Source organism: Trachinotus anak, unplaced genomic scaffold, assembly GCF_046630095.1.
Source record: "Trachinotus anak isolate AG129_WGS33_773 ecotype Australia unplaced genomic scaffold, CSIRO_AGI_Tana_v1 ptg000019l, whole genome shotgun sequence".
Lineage (NCBI taxonomy): Eukaryota > Metazoa > Chordata > Actinopteri > Carangiformes > Carangidae > Trachinotus > Trachinotus anak.
Window position 1 is genome coordinate 1,805,436 of NW_027273870.1, and position 18,460 is coordinate 1,823,895.

The 18,460-nt window shown below is 40.7% G+C and overlaps 1 protein-coding gene and 1 long non-coding RNA gene across 10 annotated transcripts in view; one reads left to right on the forward strand and one right to left on the reverse strand.

The window, feature by feature from the left end:
* The window catches only part of cygb2 (cytoglobin 2), a 37,359-nt gene that overhangs the window by 4,648 nt on the left and 14,251 nt on the right, over window positions 1-18,460 (reverse strand). Inside the window, exons 4-7 of one of the 3 annotated variants that reach the window (XM_071504645.1) lie at window positions 16,197-16,428; window positions 3,931-13,923; window positions 3,604-3,796; window positions 173-269 (exon numbers count right to left, since the gene is read on the reverse strand). In XM_071504645.1, the coding sequence (XP_071360746.1) occupies window positions 13,759-13,923; window positions 16,197-16,428 (397 nt within the window). In that variant the 3' untranslated portion in view covers window positions 173-269; window positions 3,604-3,796; window positions 3,931-13,758. Of the gene's footprint in view, window positions 1-172; window positions 270-3,603; window positions 13,924-16,196; window positions 16,429-18,460 lie in introns of all 3 variants that reach the window. The other 2 variants (XM_071504647.1, XM_071504648.1) reach the window with 2 other exon arrangements.
* LOC139636518 (uncharacterized) lies at window positions 10,799-16,103 on the forward strand. 7 transcript variants are annotated; one of them, XR_011694410.1, is made up of 7 exons: window positions 10,799-10,915; window positions 11,044-11,151; window positions 11,437-11,603; window positions 11,751-11,825; window positions 14,557-14,670; window positions 15,746-15,816; window positions 15,991-16,103. It is a non-coding gene; the product is annotated as an uncharacterized lncRNA (long non-coding RNA). The 7 variants fall into 7 exon arrangements; XR_011694409.1 differs by lacking the exon at window positions 14,557-14,670 and having other exon boundaries at window positions 11,361-11,603; XR_011694411.1 differs by lacking the exon at window positions 14,557-14,670 and having other exon boundaries at window positions 11,437-11,618.

An 18,460-nucleotide genomic window follows, 5' to 3' on the forward strand; every position in this document is an offset into this window, starting at 1 on the left:
AGATGAGATCGGAGCAGTTCAGCACAAAAGAAAAGATCCTCCTCTGACCAAAAAAAAATCAGTTCATCCACAAACTGCAGATCACAGGGTCGACTCTGACATCCCGGCCAAAGACAGATGACAGAACCAGTGACCTGTGGAGCAAGAAAACAGTGTCTCCAGCAGTGTGTACCTGAGGTGGATGCCTGCTAACACCTGAGCCTCACTTTTCCGAGTCTCTGCTGCTCTGCACCCGGGACGCCTCGCTCTCCCCCGAGTCTTTTGGAAATCTGAGAGGAGGAAGTGACGGAGGTGAGGGAGAGGTCAGCAGAGTGGTAGAGATGTACATGACCGAAATAATAATAGATCAAACGAGGGACACGGTGATGAGAAACATTTTTAAAGGTGATGAGTGAAGCGATGATGGTGAGATAACAATTACCAAAGCAAACCAGGAGCAGCAATCTGCTGCCAAATAGAGAGGGAGTTTCAGAGTCACAGTTTCTCAGTGTGTGTGTGTGTGTGTGTGTGTGTGTGTGTGTGTGTGTGTGTGTTTTAAGTCATTTGAATACAAATGCAAATGGTAAATTCTGCATGATCACTTTCTGAACCAACTGTTACTGCAGTTTGTAGTAGGATGTAGCTGCTTGGTGCAATTACTCAGTGAGCGCGCACGAAGCCAATTTGATTCCCTGATGATGTCTTTTAATCCCATCAAGGCAGGAAACAGTGGAAAAAGTTCATTTTCTGCATGTGCTGCTCAACATTTTATAAAGTGGGTTTTAATCAATGTGTTTTCTAGTCTCTTAGATTCACTACACTGTAAAAACAGCTTTCAGAAGTTTCAAACTTGCTTGAAATGCTGTGCATCTTAACAACACTGACATCTCTTAATTTTAATTTTAATGAATGTTACATTATTTTTTACTGGCAATTAGAGTTTGACAGAGAACTTTGTCAAGTCAGTTTGTCAGCTGATATAATTTATACCTACATGTCAGATAACAAGACATTTTTGTGCAGAAATGCCAAATATCTGTTTACGGCAATGTAAGAACGTTGTCTCAGCGACATGGTTGGTTTAACAGGAGCATTGACGGCCTAACTTTACATTTTAAAGCCACCACTGCTCCAGATGAAAATATCAACTATTAGATAATTTGCCATGAAATGTTATGCAGGTATTCATCATCCCCAGAGGATAAATCCTGATAAGATAAACATACATAATCATACCTGCTAAATATCAGCACGGCGTTGTCACTGCCAATCATGTCAGCATTCTGAAATTAGCTTTTAAGCTCTTGGTCTTTGTCCTATTCGTTACAAATCTTTGTCGCTGTCAGGGACACAAATAAAAAATGTTTGTGTAAGTCGAGTTTATGATAAAGAAACCGACATCATGTGATGTGTCAGGATTTTTTTTAACTGGTGAAGTGAATTAACAAGTTGCTTCCTCGAAGGCTGGAAAACTAAAATGCTGCCAGCTGATGTTGTTGGGAAGTGAAATGTAAAATTTTAACCTTTTTGCAGATTTGTCTTCTGTGCTTCGAGCTGAACGCTGATGTCAGAATGTTAATATGTTAACGTGTAATGTTTAAACCATTCTCACCACATTAGTTTAGCATGTTAGCACGCTAACATTTGCTAATTTACAATAAACACAAAGCTGAGGCTGAATTTTGTTCAACGTGAAAACGCGTCCACATGTCGACATTATATCTGGACAACAACATATCCTCTCAAAGTTCATTTAGTTGGTGTGAAGGAGTTGATCAGAAATGTGATTGATTTAATTCAGCATCATCCGCAGGCTGTGGAGAGAAGGGCTCTTTACTGGCCTTTAACACAGTTGTATTTCGGATTCGAAAAAACAAAGAAACAAAACTAATCCTGTTCCGTTTCCGCTCTCTCTGCATGTCTGCCTCAACCTTTCAGCAACCCAATACAACATAATGATCTGTTCTCTGTTTATTTAGTTGAATGTCAAAACAAATAAGTGGTTATTACTGGATGCACCTGTATAATCAAGAAAATTATCGGTTTGGATCTGTGGTATTTCATGAGAAAAAAAACAAGCTCCTGAGAAAAACAGTGTCTACACCCGTCACATACAGTTTGTTCAGATTTCAAAGCTATATTTAATCTCACAGTCTTATATTGAACTTGGTCTGAAATGTCATATTTATGGCATGTCGTCCTTATGTCATCGTATTTATAACCTTTGTAGTCAAAAGCAAAGCAAAAAATCTGTCACATTAGAATGAGGCGTTTGTTCAGGCGTTTATGCAAAACAACGCTTCGTAACCCTGCATCAGCATTTGAATCTGTCACTGTTACAGCTGCTCTCAACATAATAATCTTGGCATTTGCAATCAGTATTTACCAGCTCAGCTCAGAATAGCATCCAGCTCTCGGAGATTCCCTTTAGTGACAAAACAGTCACTATGAGGCTGACTAACCGAGACAGACAAAAACATTTCACAGCAATCAGCACTCGTTTCCCAGCACACAGTCACCTTGGAATCAATTCAAGCCCCAAACCGTGGTGTTATTCACACCACATAATTACTTTGTTCATCCGTAGCTGTTCAACGTCGTAATGAGCTAAAGATCCAACCGCAGACCCTGCCCGGGGGCCGAGCATCTGAAGGCGAGAGAGTCTCTTGGAAAATGATTCATGTCGTGGTCTCCTCTGGTCATGATCTGGCATTAGACATGGATCTCCAACTGAGGCGCCGCACCTCATTACACATAATTGTGTGGAGAGATCGATATCTGCCAACCTGGAGATGATGACATCTAAAGTAATTTATTCTCAAATATGACGACCCCTGCACATTTAAAGGCACCTGAAGGAGGCGAAGCCATTTCACTGTATTTAAGGAAAGAGATTTCAGTGTGAACCTCCAGGTCCGGAGGGTGAAGCTGGACCAGACGGACGCTGGATTCATGTCTTAACATCACTTAAAGAATTCATAGAAAGTGAAGAGACTTAACCAGGAGTAGGTTCTCTGAGACACGTCTGAAATTTGGATTACAACTGAATTAAACAAGATTAATTTCAACCACGTAGTGTGTTGGTCCTAATTACTTAGGGCACACGCACGCAGCGCTGGCCCGAGGGTGCTCATTAGAGCTGGAATGGCTCACAACAAAAAGGGCAAAATTTGGTGATAATTGTGTGTGTGTGTGTGTGTGTGTTTGTGTGACTGGTCAACAGACCAACAAAAGACAGGACTAGAAGCCAGGAGTGTAGCTTCCAGAGGATCTGTGCTCTAATATTACTGGAGATTTAGGTTGTTTACAATAACACAAAGGTGAGCTGGCATTACACACATTACACACACACACACACACACAAACACACACACACACAAGTCTGACTTTTTGTGACAATATGTCAATCTAAATAGTTTTCAGAAACAATACTGAATCAATTTAAATGAGAGAAATTTACTTTACGGGTCCAGTGGAAGTGATTTCAGTGTTTCTGGATGTAACTCGATCATTTGAAAATGTATAAATGTAAAATATGAATTCACTCATATTATGACAGCACCAAAAAAAGCTAACAAGACTTGATAAAGGTTTGATAAAGGTTAAACAAAAAAACCCACTTACGTCTTGGCTCGGCTGGTGAAGTGCTGGCGCAGCACGAGAGCCAGAGTGGAGAGGAACATGATGGTGGTGCACATGGTCCCCAGAGAGCACCACCCTGCAGCCAGAGAGACAGCAGGCTCAACATGACCCATCCATAGCGGATGGTGGACTTCAGTCACCGGGTGTTTGTCTCTCCCTCTCTCTGCCTGCCCGCCTGGATCAGGAACGCCGGAGGATTAGTCAATCCCAGATTAGAAAAGATGACATGGTGCATTATGGAGGCCCAGCACTGCTGCACCTCTAAGCTACGAAGTGATGTGTGTGCAGTTATTGTGCAGAAGGACCTACCTGCAGGTCTTTGTTGGTTTTTTCTTTTGACAGCACCACTTTTGTTATTTTTGCATCTTTTTCTTCCATTTGCTAAATCTCCTCCGTGCAACATTTCCTGTTTCAGCAGACTCAAGGCCCAGCTCCTCCTGCTGCTCTTCAGTCACCTGGTCTTCACCTGCCTGCACACCTGCCCCCACCGCCTAAAAAAAACAACTAAAAAACTGTACTGCCTCCATTTCCCCAAGCAAATAGGACAATATGGCAGTCCAGTGGTAAAATATAAGCCAGGGAAATACTCTTAGTTTTATCAAGTCAACAGTTTAGAGATGATAAGGAGGAAACAAAGACGTGCAACAAAGGTTCCTGGCGTCTGGACCTGAACCACGGACGCTTCATGAGGTTCACGGTCAGAGTCTGGTCAGAAATTTCAGCTGAAAAAACTATTCTTCATTTCAGTATCAGTTTTCTCTTATGAAACTCTAACTAAACTCAAAACGTTCCTCTTCAGCCAGTCTTTTAATTAAATATAGTTTTTAGTCATTAGTCACTTTATTCACTTATTTTGTTGTAACTATGTTGTAAATTTATTCTTTTAATCTGTTCTTTTATTATCAATTATTAATTTTCTTACATTTGTTTTTGTTTGCTAATGTTATTATAACTTTTTTTTTTTTTTAAATCTAATTTTTGTTTCTCATTGTCAGCTTCTGTCAGACTGGACTCAAGGATTGGACTCAGCTGCACAACCCTTGACACTGAGTTACAAAGACGAACTGGACATGTGGAAACAGGGGGAACTAAATACACACACGGGGGGGGGGTATGAAAAAGTCTGATTGATTGATTGATTGATTGATTGATTGATTGATTGATTGATTGATTGATGGATTCTCTTATGAACCAGTCTAACTGTCTTGTAACCTTACCTGTTTTCCACACACGTGACACACAAGGAGAACAACACAGATCTGAGACGTTCACAGCAAAACGATTTGACTGACTTTTTCCTCACCATTGTGTTTTCTACCAACAGCAGTAGCCGTTAAACAAAGAGCAATCAGCCACAGTGGCAGACATGACGTTTTAATTAAAGGTATTTCACCTGTTGAGGATCACCTGCAGCAGCATTTCAAGCCACAGTCAAAGCTGTATCCCGCTTTAGCACGATGACCATTGTTAAGTGGAACAATACAACAACCTGGCAACATAATGAGGATATCTCCAAGGCAGAGGAAAGCTATAAATACACACAAACACACACAATGGATGCACACACGGGCACAGACCATTCTCTGTCTCATTAGGCCCAAGTTATATTTCTGTGGATGTTCTCAAGCCAGTGATGACATTCCCCGCAACAGCATCTGTGACTCTGCTGTCGCTGCTCTGTCATGAAGCCTCTGGTGCGTGGACGGCAGACAGATGGAAGTTCACACAAGTGGCTGTCATGAATGTCAAGCTGCAGCGGCGTGGCTGTGCATCTCATCTGCAGCTTTGAGACGACCTCACGCCGCCTAATTGGAAAATTCTTCAGGCCTCCTCTCAAGCTTTGTGTTGATGGAGAGCTGCTCAGACTCAGCAGTGCCTAAAAATCAGGGGGTTTAAGTGCCACAGAGCTGTTACTGGTGTTGACCTCTGTGTGCTCTGAGCTTGCATGAATCAGCTGTAGATTTATCCCCTGAGCAAACATTTTTTTCTCATCCAGGAACGATAGTGTCGGTCCAGACTGAAATATCTCAACAGCTACTGGATGAGTTGGCAGAAGATTTTGTTCAGACATTCATGTGTCCAGAGGATGAACTCTAATTACTCTGATTTACAGTTTCCATGTCTGCGTGGCCGTGAGGGTTCGCATCTCGTACACTTCGTCATGTGACCATGTCCCCGTCCCAAAATCTGAGATCGCAGGCGCTGACTGCACATGTGCCAGGAAAGTAGACCGGGTCTCCTCGGCCTTAATCAGTGGTCTTATACACTGTTTTCTTCTTTTTTACATGGTCAGACAGTGAAACTCTAACTACTCACTGACTTTGTCTCTTAGCTGTGGGTGCTAAGCAGGTAGTTGATAAAGGCTGCACGTTGGTGCTCGAAAAAAGCTGATTTTCAGATGATAACAACGAGCTGAGGGACGTCAAAAGGTGCTTATATTTGGTGACTGATGAACTGAACATATCAGTTTGCGACTAACAAATGTGAACGTGAATGCCAACCACCAAAAAACATCAGAAGAAGAACTGTATGTTGGTTTTATGGCTGCACACAAGGGTTCACAGCAGCCAGTGTGTGTTTAGTGCTGGCAATACAAACAGCACAGCTACTGGTGCTGTTGGTTCATATTACAGACTTTACAGAAAAAAATCAGTAACACAACAGTAACAAATCTGAACGACACGTCGAGTTGAAGCATCCCGTCAGTATTTTGAAATATCTACAAGGGAATGAGAAATCATTAAGAAAAGGTGAGTTGGACCAACAGTCAAACTCACAACATTTACACGTAAAACATACTCACATTGGTTTTTCTTATCTTCTGTGACTCTTTAGTAGTAAACAGCAATTCATGTAGTCTGAGGCTGGAGGAGGTCCTACTGGAAAATAATAACTAAAGGAAATATTTTTTTTTTGGACTGTGATCTTAGTTCAGATTCAAAATTGTGAACTATGAAGGTGAACTAGTTCATTTTAACCTGTGAACTGGCACAACACTGCTTGTGAATCCCCAGAGATGATCTCCCACCAACTTCTGCTCCCGTGTGTCAGTTTACACTCAGAATAATTGGTTAATCTGAATATCTCATCACCTGCTGAGAGGTGCATCTGTGTGTGTGTGTCTGCACTCAGGAATAAAGATAGTAGATGCATCTTAACGTCGAGATAATGTGTCTCTGCTCGTGAACTCCCGCTGCCTGTTGTTCGTTTCCAGTTTCAGCCCCTGCGTGTTTTCAGGTGGGCGTGAAAGTACTTTGTCCAGGTGGGTTTGCACATCAGTCCCCTGTGATGTGATGAGCCCCAGTTACCAGCGCTCTGCGGAAATGACAATATCTGGCAGTGGGAAAAAGTGTCGCCATGGTGACGAGTCAGTGTCCTGTCAACCACGCTGTACACGATGGAGACACTTATAGGAAAATGACTCTATTTTCTGACTCTCGTGGTGCTGTTTACTTGCTTCACCTGCTCCTGTTACTCAAGCCAGGCAGAGAGAAATAAGCTAAAATTGATTTGTAGAATATTAATATTGATTATTATAGACCAAATGTACATTTTTAACCCAACCACAGCACAGTGACATGCTGCTAAAAATGCTGAATTCTAAATAAATATTAAAATATTATAACAAAGTCTTGTTTTCCATTTGATGATAGGACGTATGGTCTGAATAAATTATTGTATGGATTTGAAAAATGAGTGTCTTCCTCCCTGCATGAACCTCCCACTGGAGTCTTTGATGGAGTCTCGCCCGGAGCATCAAGCAGCGAACAGGCAACCATTAATCATTGATTAAGAACATTTACATCTCATTCCATTTAATTATCTCTTGTTCCTGAAACTGTGGGACTGCCAAGCAGAGTATATTTGCAGTGACTACCTGCGGGCAGGAGATGTGTGTGGGTGCAGGGTTATCTGGGTCAACTTCACCTTTGACTGATGTAAAACCAAGAGAGAAATTAAAAAGAACAGGATTAGACTGGAGATGCAGAAGAAAAACATTTGTCCATGAAGATCAAAAATAATCCACTCTCCTCCTCACGCTGCTGCTGCCACATCACACCAGTTCTCACATCTTTGCACCGGCTTCTGATTGATTTTAAAATACTACTGGTTTATATAGCAGCGAATGGGTCAGAGCCAAAACACATTTCTGCTCTGATGCTACGTTATGAACCATCCAAGCCTCCCGTGGAGAAGCAGCATCCATTTTCTGAGCTGCAAATATCACAAACAGCAGCTCTCTGCTCTTTAAAATCAAGGCTTAAAACTTTTCTGTTTGCCACTATTTATTTATATGGTATTCTTCTGTTTTATTCCATTTTACCTTCTTTTTATTTTGCTTTTTTTTATTTTTCTTTTAAAACCTTACATGTGTCTGTTTGAACTGCTTTGTGTTTCTTTTATATTTTATATTCTAAATGTCTTACGGCACCAAACCTGAGCTTTGTTTTACCTTTATAATTTAATAAATATAATCTCTACTCACGTAGCTTTATTCAAATGTATTTCCTGTGCTGAGTAGTAACTATATAATGTTATGTTTCGTTTCTCTGAACTCTGAAACCGCTGCTCGTTTCCACACTTTTACGCAGCCTTCAGCACACATGTATTTTAATATTGTGTAATCAGCCAACCAGGTAAAAGCTCCTTAGTGAAAACAAAGGTTTAAAGACTAATAAGGAACTAAACCAACACAGCCACACAAAAGACTATTACGATGAAATAATAAAGTCTGCTAGCTAACATTAGCTGGTTAAAATGTAACTTGAAGCAAAAATGAGAAACTAGCTAATTTTAGCTTCCATTCAGATACTTGACGCGTCTAATTCAGAAACTCAGTTTATTATGGTTAGAAAATGACAATTCAGTTCAATTCAACTCAAGCCTGAACCCTGTTACTTGACATTTTGATGTAATTGGCTTAAATCACTGCAAGTCATTAAATATAAAACATGAACGAATGGTGATGTAACCTGAATCTAACATTTCCTACACTGCAACAACAGCCCCACTAAACAGAAGCCAACTATTCTTAAATTTAATCAAATTGTCTTGTATTGAGTAAAAAAATCTGCCAATGGGGTAAAACAGTTTTACTAGAAACCTTAAAACTAGCAAAAAGTCAAAGCCACTGAAACTAGACGGAAAAACCTAAAATAGATCCACAAACTTCCTGTTTCAACAGGATTCTTAAATTGAGACGTTGTACAAGTTCTTACTCTTAAAATAAGGAAAACAATCTTGTTCCTTTTGCTGGGTTATTATGTAAAACATTGTTATAGCTTATTACAGGTTCAAATTAGCTCAATATTAGCTGGGATATCTTCTTAAGACAAGGTTAGATGTATTTTCTTAAAATGAGATTTTCTGATGCAAAACCTACTTGACAAGATTATTTTTCTTTTTAGTCAAAAAATAAGACTTTAATTTCCTTTTTACTGTCCTGAAATTCCAGTGTAGTTCCAGCGTTGCAGTGTTGGCAGCTTGTTGTAGCACTAGACGAAGCTATGAGTCACATCTAATGCATTCTTTAAAAACCTGGACAGACAGACACAAACTTACTTAAGTATATTTTATTGATGGTCATGATTCATTTTCACCAGGTTTGCAAAGATACAAGTTTGTGGTAGGCTGTGCAAACATGCTCAAAACACTACAAAGCCACTGCACTCGCTCCTACCAACAACGCAGTATACAATGACATATTCATATACAGTATTCAAATACATAAGATTCCTTCTTAGAGATATATTTAGAAAAATATAAAGTCCTAACTTTTCAACTGATAGACAGAAACATTTCACAACAAAGACACATAGTTCCACATATGCTGTGATGCCCTTATTTGCTGGAAGAGAATGAATGTGTGAAATGAATTAATGAGCAAAGGAAAATTTGTCTAATCTTCAGTTTAAAAAGCTTGAAAATAGAAACTGGATGAAGTGCTGCGGTAGCACACTTGGCATGCGAGGACATGCCCAACTCGGCCAATTTAATGCAAGACCATATTTGTGTGTGTGTGTGTGTGTGTGTGTGTGTAAGTGAGAAGCAATAAAGAAACTGAGCGAGCGTGATTGGGTTGTGTCTGAACATAATTGCACGTGTGTGTGTGCGTGTGTGTGTTTCTAGTGTGACGAGGAACATGCTGCATATAGAGGCAAAGGGACACAAAACCTGCAGCTTACCCAGAGAAACAGTACGTCTCCGTTCTGAGTGAGTGAGTGTGTTTGCAGATGGGTTTCACACCACACAGTGTTGAATAAACAAGATGTCGGGGAAACTCTGCTTAACAAAAATAATCCTGAGCCTCGAGCTGCTCGAGGTCAGACCTCAGGGGGACACGACGTCAGGGGTCGGGTACAGAGCGGGACCGGTGTGCACTTTGAAACGGATCCTTTATGACTGAAAACAGCTTTACAGCCTCCAGACCCATCTGAGCCAAAGTGGAAATAGTTTAGCTCGAGGTTTGTTTGACTCCAGTGTGTATTTTAGTCCACTTGACTCTCCAGTTAAACCTGAAAGTTTAATGTGAGCTTTTCGTAAACTGCTGCGAGAGCTGGATGTCAATGGGCTGCGTACAGAAACTGAAGCTGAGAGTGGCTGTGGTTGTCACAAGTTAACAAGTTATCTTGTTGTCTCACGATAACCAGGTCTTCTCATAGCAGGTTAATTATCTCATGATCTCAAGGAAACAAACTGTCTGAACCATTTATTCAAACAATACATTTTTTCTTAATTGCGATTAATTGCTAAATTTCAAGAGTTAATTGCCATTAATCAGTCTGTCTGAGCTAGAAGCTAACGTTAGCATGTCATTTTCATTTTATAAATACCATACTTCTACCTCAGCCAATTATATTTCAATTATATTATAATTACTTTTTTTCAAAATTCTAGCTTTTCCTCTTTGACTTTTTTATGTGCAAATTCAAAATGAGCATAAAACCAGGTAGATTTAACAGTTTGGTTGAAGGCAGTGGCTCTTAAAGTGGTGGAGGGCACGGAGCCAGTGCAGGGGGAAGCACACACGACCAGGGGAAACACACGGAGTGAAACTAAAGCTGAACAGATCAGCTGACACTTGACAAACACAGGTGTATCTGAGCCTTTTAATCGCTGTGCGTGGTGACTGCTGGATCAGAGCCATCGTTAATGTTATTAGTTACACCTGTGCAAAAATGCCTGCTGGGAAAAGGCCAATAAATCACATTTATTTGTGAAGAGCAGAGGAGTCGGGTTCAGAGAGCAAGACAACAGAGGGAAAGAAAAACACTGTCAATAAAGCAGGAGAGCTGTGAGTTTTAAAATCTTCAATTTGCTCTTCCACTACAGAAATGAATTAGCTGACTAATTGATGTTGTTATTTCAATAACATTTAACTTGGCTCCTTTTTTTTTTTTTTTTTTTTACCTGTTTCCCCAGTTTTCTGCCTGGTTGATAAACAGTCAATCAATTTACCCACCAGGGGGTGAAGGAGGGAGCACGATAGGAAGAGTGTGGAAAGCAGTGGTCCAAGGAAACGCATAATGTGTAATTAATACCCTCAGGAAGCCACTTTAAACATCATTATTATTTCTGATACTTATCCTTGACCGTAACTGTGCTAAACTCATTCTCTTCCAAGTGAATGAAAGAGATTTTTATAAAGTGTTGTTGTGAATTGCTGCCATGGTGTGGTGGCTTTAAGGCCATCTGTCCAGTCATAATTGTTTTTGTTCTCGGTGACGCGGCCCTAACAGAGGCAGTGGGAAGTTACAGTAGATGAATGACCAAATGAGGAGACGAGGAGACTCATTACCTCCTCATTAATGCCAGATGCCGATGCCAAGGGGGGTTCAGATGGGAGATACAGGACGTCACTGGAGCAGATGCAAACTGAAGATTGGATCAAATGTCCATCCTAAACAGATTTGCTGCGTATGTTTGGGAATTGAGTGGAGAGGGACCTGCAGATGGGGACTGCAAACCGCGGCGACAAGAAGGTGAGGTTAAGCAAGGTAAAGAAAGTTAGATTGACAGTGTGCACAGCACAATTCAAATTATGCATTTCATGTATTTGTATATATTTGTATTACATTTGGCGAGAGGTGAAAAGAAAAAGACTCCTAAAGCTGACGTGTTTTTTGCAGACCTCCAGAGTCAGTTTCCTAAGCCCTTAATGGAGCCTTTAATGCAGCGTGTCTCTCTGATGGGGTTTTGACGAGGTAAACCAACTGACAGTCATGTAAATATTAGCACAGGGGAGGTCCTACAGCATGCCTCTGTGTGAATGTGTGTATGTGTGGTGACTGACTGCGTCCACCTGCTGATATTTTCCTTCACAACGTGTGTTTGCGTAATGAAAGTGATGGACTGAGAGGAGTTTAAAGCGTCGGTAGTTCAAGACTTCTAGCAAAGAAAAAAACAGCCCTCTTCAACACGTCAACAGATCGACGTGCCAATGAGTTGTAAACAAAGGCAGAAGAGTATGCACACTTGCCCACTGTACACTTATACAAACAACACCTCAGTAAAGTTAAACAAGACATTAAGAGCACGCAATGCATCAATAGAAAGAGAAAGGGGCGGCGGGTCCCCTAAACATGAGGATATACTGTAGTAGAACACAAAGAGAATCTATTAACAGTCAGCAGCTCCATGGTCCCGTAGCTGGGGCTTCAACAGCGAACTGCCCCCCCCGCTCGTAGCTTAAAAATCATCCCTTGTCTAAACATTTCTTAACCTCTCTTTCAAAATATCGTAAAGTATATTCTTAAGTGCGGCTTAGCCGGAGGATGTTTCTCTCACCGCAGGTTTCCACAGAAATGAACTCTATAAAGTAATAATCCGCAACGTTTTTGTGTAAATAAATGTTTGTTCCTCACATCCTCAACTGACCGTTCACTAAAACCCCAACGAGGCACGGCGAGCCTGTCCAGCTTTGGATTTCTGCAGATGCAATGAATGAAATCAGCAAACAGTGTTGTGAGTTGAGTGATGTGTTTTTCATGACCTTTATCTGCTCTTGGTGTGAGCTGCAAACAATAGCACGTCTGCTCCAGTAGCTTCTTACATACAGCAGTAACCTAGCTTTAAGGCTAAGGAGCATATCATTAGCTAACTACATTATTCTGTGGGGTTCTGTATTGGAGCCACTCCCAGGTGATATGTTCCTGTTTCTAATACAGTATTTATACCTAACTAGCTACCCTGCCATGCAAAAATCATTCAATTTCATTTCCTCAAAATGGATCTTGAACATTTAGCCTCAGTTTTTTATGTTGCTGTCACGAACCCTTGAAAAGCCTTGATTGTGAAGGTTCTTGATTTAAAGCAAGTCAGTCTGAGACACCTATTCTAATTTTTAACTTGCAATTAAAATAAATAACTAGCTGGTAATAACTGATGAAATCTGCTCGCCACAGTTGTCATTACATATGAAGACGTCTGCAAGAAGTGATATGCCTGCCTTTGCCTACCGATGCCGTTTTCTCTCTGAAGGAACAATTGTTTCAAACATTACTGAGAAACTTTCATCACTGTAAACTGTGTGTGTGTAAACAGGAAAGCTTGACAGGCTGGGCGGGGATTAACGAAGGGTCAATTGTCAATTAATGTTGAAAACAGACCAGAAAAAAAAAAAAAATCTACCAGTTCATTAAAGCTTTTGGATCTGTACAAGCACCTGGTAGATTTTTAAAGGGGAGGATCCCATGCTACAGAGGAAGTGGTGTATTATATATATTTGGTAGCAGTTTGTCTGGAATAAACAGCAGAAGAACTGGACAGTTAGGATTAGCAGTGATCGCCTCCGTGGCTATAGACACACACCAAAGCACCACTATCATGAGATAAAACTTCACTGGGAAAAGTAAATTGACATGTGGCTACAGAGTTTGGTGTCCAAGTGATCTCTGGGGAGTGCGACGCAGAAACACCACCACAACGAAGGCTTAGCACCAAAATGTTACCAAAATAAAGTACAGGGTTGCACGGATTACCACGTTAATCTCATCCATGTCTGTGAAACCATCCTCACAGAACCCCATGCAATCCCACTCGTCTCCTTCAGCATTTTACATGATCAAAAACACATCTTTTCATTTCACTAAGTCCACTGGAAACTCCTTTACCCCCCCTCCTCTTCGTCTTAACTCTTCACACCGCTGAGCTGGAGACCTGGAGCCAGCCCACCTCTGTGTAGGCCCCTGTCACGTGCCAGTACACCGCCCCCATCAGTTTGGTCCACACCATCTGCACCTCTGCCGTGAAGAATTCTGGGAATTCTTCAGACAACACCTCCAGCATCACGCCACTCAGGATCTGGGAAGGAGGAGGGTGAGAAAGAAACTTGATTAACATAGAAAAAAAAGAGAAAAGGAGATGGCATGAGAACGAGAGGGGGGTTAGAAAGAGTGGGAATATGTGGCTATCGAGATAATGGCAGTCGGAGGGAGGAGAGAGTTGCACAGAGAAATAGTATTCGGTGGATGGAGTGGGACCGAAGTGGTGGACAAAAAAGAATCCAATTCACTGAGCATAAAAGTGGGCGAGACAGGTGAGAATTGAAAATGATAACAGTAAAACATGAAAGCAGTGGGTGGACAGGCGACACAAAGAGAATGAAAATGACAAAGTGGAGAGAAAGGAAACACAGGTGGGGAGTGAAAAAAGAAGCAGGTATAAAGGAAAAGCAAAAAATAAAGAGAGAAACGTGAATTTAAATGCAGCAGATGAGCAGTGGTGTTAAAGCTACAGCGACGAAACGTCGCAATCTGTGAGAAACGGGGACACGCAGAAATTTGTCAAGTCTCACGTCTGTCACCGTTTTATCGCCGCACAAACATAATGAAAAGAATAAACTGCATCCACAGTCACAGTATCCATTTATTTCATGTTTACACAACCTTGATATCATGTGACCTAACTATAGATTTTGGGTTGTGTGATTAACAGGTGGTCAAATGTATGGGGGAAGATGTCAATGGCCTCCTTGATGTTTCTCTGGCTGTTTCCATGACAACTGAGCAACTCCATCTATTGATGAAGACCAAGAATAAGTTCAACCTTGTACTGAGAATTTTTTTTTTTGTGCCTTTTATTTGATAGGACGGTGGAGACTGACAGGAAAGGGGCAGAGAGAGGGGGAATGACATGCAGGAAAGAGTCAGGAGTCGAACCGGCGACTCGCCTGCTAAGAGCATTTGCGCCCTAACCATTCGGCTCTCACGCCGCCCTGTTCTGAGAATGTTTTTGCCAAACCGATGTTTTCAAAGTCAAGAAAGAACCTTCTATAATCAATATTTTTATCATAATAAAAAAAAACAACTATGTGACAATGTGAAAGGGCGTCGCTCATGGTGACGAACCCGTGGAGAATTATCACAGAAATCAGTAGCTCTGCTGGGCTTTAGTGAGCTGCACAGCCAGTTTCGGTGCATTGTGTAGCTGTCCAGCCAGCGTTGGTTCACCTTCACTCCCACAGTGCGTTCAGCACCACCGTGATAAGACAGGTAGCGCCAAAAGTGCTAAATAATGACCTGAAGAGTTCACCCTTGTCCATCAGGCGGTTAACGGTTCAGGAAATACACACAGAGACTAATCCATTTAATGATTTATTCACAAACTGATCAATTAAGTCTTAAAACGTATTCTGAAGGCAATCGGAAGTTAGTGGTGCTCAACTGGCGGCAGCGTGTTCTCTTCACAGCTGCATTTATGAACCGACTGCAGACGACATTCAAAAGACTTGAAGAGGGGAAGCATATGTTTCCTTCTTCAGTCAGATGAAGAGGGAAACATGTCACACTGAAAACCATATGGTCTAAATTAAACGTGGGAACTTAAAGATTTTTGATGACACTTATTCTGATCTGTCACCCCTGGTAACAGCAGCACCCTGAAATAACATTAACTCTGCTGCTGTGTGGTGATTTTTTTCTTTAACTGTCATACATCTTAAATTCATTAACATTGCTGATGTGCTATTTTGAACATTAAAGGCATTTTGAACTGTTTTCTTACTGTTTCTGTACAACTACAGGCTGTTAAATTCTTCTTTGCAGTGCTTATGTGTAATATAAAATATACTCTGTCTAACATTTGTATGTTTTTTTAACTCATTTAACTTCTCCCCTTGTTGCAGTGACGTACAGGTGAACTCTGGGTGTGTCAGTTCATTCAGACATCACTGTTGCACGTGTGACTTTAAAGCTGGTGAGATTAATTGATTTGTTTACACAGTTTCTCTTTCATATAACCACATTAGACTTTTTACATAATACAAAAAAACTGAAGAAACTGGGGGTGAGATATCTCGTCTGCCTCATAAAACTCTAATGTCTAAGTATAATTTCTACATTACATAATTTTGATGTATTTTTTTCACAGCCGGAGTATTTACATAAGTCAAAGGGCTGGTGAAGCAATAAAATACGTCCACTGTGCTACAGGAAAGAGAGAGCTTGGGAAGGGAAGCAGGGAAGAGTCTACTTTGTTTTACAGATAGACACCAATCACGTGGCCAAAACTAGAGAACAACACCCCTGTAATTTAAGGGTTTGCTGGCAGCAATTACGTTTATTTCCTGAAGTTACCTTGAAGTACATGGGCTCCACCTTGTGTTTGATGGCATGGGCCTTTCCCACCAGGGCCAGCACTGATGACACCTTCTCTGGGTCATGGAGGTTCTCCACCACAGTATTGATGGCATTCATCACCCTGCGAGCATGGTGCCGAAGTTGGCTGCTTCGTTCCATCTCCTCTGGGTCCTCCATGTCCTGGAACTGGCTGAAGTATTGTTTGGCTGATGGGAAGTTGACAAAGAACCTATAAGGAGGCAAAAAATTGCACCAGTCTCATTAGACTCATAGTAGAAGCATAAATGATGATTTGTCCAGCAGTGTAGCTCGAGGGATGGCGGTGCTGGTCGGTCAACTTTGGTCCAGACGGACTGAATATTTCAACAGCTACTGGATGGAGCACCATGACATTTTTCATTAAAGGCAATTAATCCTAATGACTTTAATAATCCCTGACTTCAGATCTACAGCCACCAGCATCAGAGTGTCCAATTATCCGGTAAAATTTCTCAGCATCCATGAATAAACTGGGAAAAAAAATAATACAAACATAAAAAATACTAAAGAAATAATACAAACAGGTTCCTCGATCCATGAAACTTTGTTACTAATGTTTATGTTTCCTTGAGAATTAATTAAAGCAACTTTGGTGAGTCCATAACTTTTCATCCAGTGACGTCGTCAGGTCAAATTTTCAGTTTCAGTTTGTCCAGTAATGTGATTTATGACCAAGTATCTGCAAAACCAATGACAGGCAGACGCCTCAGTCTGTATTATTTCTCAGTATTATTTTAGTATTAGCTGAAATGTTTTTTAATTGTCATTCATGTTTTGTGTGTAAATGATGTTGATTGACATCAAAGCTGAAGAGGAAGTTGGACGATAAAGTTTTTCTTGATTTGATTTATGGAACAAACGCTAGCATGCTAAAATGCTAAACGAAGATGCTGAACGTGCTAAACATGAGCATGTTAGCGTTTTTATTTTCCAGTGTATTTTAGCATTAGCATTAGCATTTGTAGCTAAAAGCACTCCAGCTCACATACAGCCATTTTTCCATCCTCTAAAGGACACATCACATTTTATCCTACTTCCTACATGCTGCGTACAGGAGATACTGTTAATTGTACTTAAATTCATACTCCTAATAAACATTGTTTCTGTCAAACGATAGATAGCTTACCTTAGCAGTATTTGTTATCAATGCTAGCCTGGCTTCGTCTAAAGATTTTTTCGAAATCTGCCTAAAATCTGCATTTCTTAAGTTCATTAATGAACATGTAGTATCTTGTTTAATCGGTACAAAAACCAAAGTGTCAAAATAAAATTTTGGCAGCTACATATCTATTATTACAGACATAACTGTGTTATTAATCTTCTCATCCAACTCTCAGCAAGAAAGCAGAGAAGCATATTTCCCAAAATGTTCAACTATCCCTCTAAAACCAACATAAGTGGCAGCTGTGGACAGACAATCTTCCCCCTCCCTGCCGGCCCTAATAACCAGGGTAATAGTGGTGTTTAAGAGGAAATGCAGGCTTGCATGTCTGCTGTATTTGAACAGTGCCACCATCTCTTGTGGTCTGAAATGCCACCAATGAGGCAGTTTGTGCTGCAGCAAGTAATGAGGAGAAAAGGAGTAAAATGAAGTGAGGACAGAAATCGACACTCGATACATCCTCTACTTTTAAAACAAAAGTTTTAAAATTCATGACCTGATATAGTTGGAAGTCACATGCAGCAATAAATGAGGCGTAAGAATCAAATGGATGAACTGTCTGTTACGAGAGGGCCGGAAAACATGGTGCATACTGATGCAATAATGGCTGTTCACACGGTACACAGGACACACTGGGGATGCTGGACACAGCCGTCTCCTCACCAGAGGCTTCATCGATTGTCTGATACTCCAGAAAAAGAACAACATGTGTTTTTGAGACAAATTCCAGATGTGAAATGCTGAAAGCAGATCTCGATTAACTTAAATAAACTCAAACAAACATTACAGAATACACACCCCTTCTCTCCCATATCAGTGTCACCTGTGAAAACTAGTAAAATCAAGATTCCAAGAATAAAACAATCTTTAAAAATGCATGAGGTAATCTATGATCTTCATTTTTGACCAAAAGGAAGTGAAATAAAATTTGGTAAACCTGTTAAATCCTGTCTCTTTCCAGCATGGAGATGAGCAGACTAGGTATTTACGTCTGCTGACATGACAATATACCATGATGCAAATAATAGTTTTAAAATTTCTTATTGTCTTTACTGTGTTG